Source organism: Tupaia chinensis, unplaced genomic scaffold, assembly GCF_000334495.1.
Source record: "Tupaia chinensis unplaced genomic scaffold, TupChi_1.0 Scaffold145592_1, whole genome shotgun sequence".
Taxonomy (NCBI): domain Eukaryota; kingdom Metazoa; phylum Chordata; class Mammalia; order Scandentia; family Tupaiidae; genus Tupaia; species Tupaia belangeri.
In genome coordinates, this window is record NW_006205449.1 from 918,153 (window position 1) to 921,516 (window position 3,364).

Consider the following 3,364-nt stretch of genomic DNA (forward strand, 5'->3'; position numbering starts at 1 on the left):
TTGTTGCTGAAATAACATCTCAAAGGCAAAATAATGACGACATGACAATCCGTGTAAATCAAGAACTGCATGTGGGTTTATTTTACATTTGAGGAAACAGTGGATTTAATTGTGTGAACCAAAATGTACTGTACAATATTAATGATAGAACATCAAAATGTATAATCAATAGTGCATTGCTCGCTTTGTTTATTTATCTGGTTTCGTCTGGGAGCTCCTTGGAGTACACGCATCTGAAAAGATGCAGGTGCCAGTACAATTTCTCTATTTAAATCAAGCTGCAGGAACTAAATTGTATTCAAAAATTGTGGTTTTACATTATATACACAGAAATTTAATATAAAATGACAATATAAAAAGTTAAAAGAGAAAGCATACAGCCAGAAGGTACAAAGAAAGTTGAATAGATTAAAATGGTACGATATGGGACATACAGGAGTTGTAAGCGGATGCCGGTGATTTACAAGGGAAGGACTCCAATATTCGCCCCGTTTTGTTTTTTTGTTTGTTTTTTTTTTTTCCATTTACCAGTGCAGCACGCTATAGAAAGGTCAGCTTGTACCAAAGCTTACATTGTAAATAACTATAAACGGCGGTATTTTACAGGAAGAAAGAAATAGCATTTGTACACGTTTTTAAATAATAGCTTGCATACTTTTTTGCCAAAGTGGCATTTTCAGCATCCAGAGGGTTTGGGCATAGTGGCGACTGGGGTATGTGTTGTTGTTTTGTTTTTTTGTTGAAACATGGAAAGTTGCGGCCTCCTAGCCCATGAGCACAGACAGCTTTCTGTCTTCCAACAGCTGCATGCATGTTTCCCTCACAAACCAGTTCTGCATATAAAAGCTCATTTTTTTAATTATTAAATAACTTTTGTGTCTGACACAGCTTTTGATCTGAATGAAATGCCTTTAAGCCTTTTTTCTTTTTCTTTTTTTTTTTTATTTTTTTGAGTGAAAGGCACAGAAATGCGATTACAGTCCTCGAAGGGTTAAATCTGACACTACCAGGTTCTATGACCTTTATTGTCATGGCAACTTAGTAATTTTAGGGTGTCTTTTTGTCATGGTTATTTGTGTCTTTCTTTTCTGCTAAGTAGCGTCTCTGAGAAGTGTGCCCCACTATTTCCTACAAAAGATAGCTGAACATCAAGAGCAGATGTCGGAAATAAAGGTCAGACTTTGACTCACGGAAAAGAAAAATAACATGCACAGTCAGACAAAGAGCGTATAAATATAACTACAAAATATGTGTAAGAAAAACCAAGGTCCAGGTAGGCAGTTCAGCAACAAAGGAAAGACTGACTTTAGAGGCTCAGGCCAGGCCTAGTGCAGGACGGCGTAGTGCAATGCTCGGCGCTCACTTGCATTCCTGGACGCTACTGCTTCTCCAGCTCAGTCACGTAAATCAGGTGGTCCTCCGGGGACTTGCCGTGCGTCTTACTAAGGTGCAGTTTGACTGCGTGCTTGCTCGCGAAAGTTCGGTTGCAGAGCTTACACTGGAATGTGGAGCCCAGGTCCTCCTCGGCTGCCCCCAGCGGGCCCAGAGTTTTACTGGCGAGGACTTTGGAAACATTCTGCTGTTCTTGGATCTGATTGAGCGGCAGCTTGGAGAGATCCTTCAGGCTGAAGCCCAGGTGTGTCTCCAGGTGACTAATGTACGTCGAAGCAGTTCTGAATTGAGAGGCACAATCGTTGCAAAAGAAAACAGGATGCCCTGTGTCCAGGTTCTTGAGGAATTTGGTCCCCCCTGTCCTCCTCAGCTGGTACTTCACATTGGCCAGCCAGTGGCTGATGGTGGTCATGGAGAGACCGGTGAACTTGGAGATGTGCACTCGCTCCTGCGGGCCCAGGTCCGACATGATGTACTTGCCCTCCGCGGTCTCACGCAGGCTCGAGGCGAACTGAGCCTGCAGGATGAGCAGGTGCTGTGGGTTCCAGTTGGACTGTCGCCCCTTCCTCTTGTGAACGGGTGACAGCTCATCCAGCGCCTCCTCGAAGCTGCTGCCGTCGGCGTCCGACTTCTCCGACACCGTGGAGGGTGTGGAGGACTTGGGTGTGAGGCGGCCCGTGAGGTTCTTCACCATGTCAGAGATATCCATGAGGGCGCTCTCCCGAAGCGGCGAGGAGACCGAGTCGGCCACGCTGGGCAGCAGGGGCTTATTCTTGGACTTGGTCAGGTCGATGGGCTGGTCGCTGTTCTCGTAATAGTAGCGGTCGATGGCGTCGGTCTGCTTGACCGGGGTGGTGGGGTAAACGGGCTTGTCCAGCATGCTGTTGCTGATCTTGTACAGCATGGCCAGCGGGTCCAGGGAGGGGCTCACGGGCTTGGACACTTTGCCCAGGTGGGTGTTCATGATGGACTGCAGGGCGCTCAGCGGGTTGATGAAGGAGGGCTCCGGCGAGTGGTCAGTGATGATCCCCAGGTTGTTGCAGCCATTGGTGACCTTGGCCTTGAGAGGCTCTGTGCCGTTCGGGGTGTGGACCTCGGCCGGGCCCTCCTTTTTGGCCTTGGCGGTCTCGGCATCAGGGCCCTTCTTCTGTGGCCGGCCACCCACTTCCTCTGCTTTCGGGAAGTCTTTATTCTCCTTCGCCGCGGGGGATGCAGCCTTGGCCGGGGAGCTCTTCTCGCGCTCTGCAGATCTCTCCTCCTTCTTGACGCTGACCTTGCCCGTGACCTTCTCCACCAGCTCCTCCATGGCAGACACGTTGCTCTTGTGCGGTGGGGGCGTGAGGCTCCCGGGGGAGTGCAGGAGGGCGCTGTGCTCGGAGGCCGGCAGCACCTTCCCGCCCGCGAAGGACGGCTGCACCTGCACACTCTGCACGGCGGCGGGCAGCGGCTTCACGGCACCTGGCAGCTGGTAGGCCGCGTGGATGCTGGGGTAGCCGCCCCACGAGGGCGTGCCGTTCTGCGCCTTGCTGATGGCCGTGGAGACGGTGTTCTCCAGGGACTTCAGGATGTCCACCCCTCCCTTGGGGCTGTCGTCCAGGTCCTCCTCACGGAGGTACTGGTAGAGGGTGGTGGGCTCGAACTTCTCCGGGGGGTCCTCGCTCTCCTCTTTGATCTTCTTCTCCGTGTCCTCAGCCATGGGCGCCTTCTCCTTCTCTGGCTCCTTCTTTTCCTCAGAAGGTATGGCCCCTGTAGGTGAGTCCGGCTGCTTCTTGACGCTGGCGGCTGGCAGCCGGGTGTGGGTGGTGGGCGGCAAGGGGATGGACTGGATCTTCTCCTCCACCACGGGGTCGAGCACCAGCTGCTTGCCCTTCTTGGAGGCAGAGGTTGTCACCTTCAGGAAGTGGCCGGTGACCATCATGTGAGCCGTGAGCTGCTGCAAGGTGTCGGGGGAGCCGCCCAACTCCAAGCCCCT

At 51.7% G+C, this 3,364-nt stretch overlaps 1 protein-coding gene across 1 annotated transcript in view; it reads right to left on the reverse strand.

The window, feature by feature from the left end:
• Positions 1-652: 652 nt before the first annotated feature.
• The window catches only part of TSHZ1 (teashirt zinc finger homeobox 1), a 67,353-nt gene continuing 64,641 nt past the window's right edge, over positions 653-3,364 (reverse strand). Inside the window, 1 exon segment of the mRNA XM_027768127.1 lies at positions 653-3,364. This exon segment is cut by the window's right edge and continues 115 nt beyond it. Coding sequence (XP_027623928.1) covers positions 1,379-3,364 — 1,986 coding nt within the window. The 3' untranslated portion in view covers positions 653-1,378.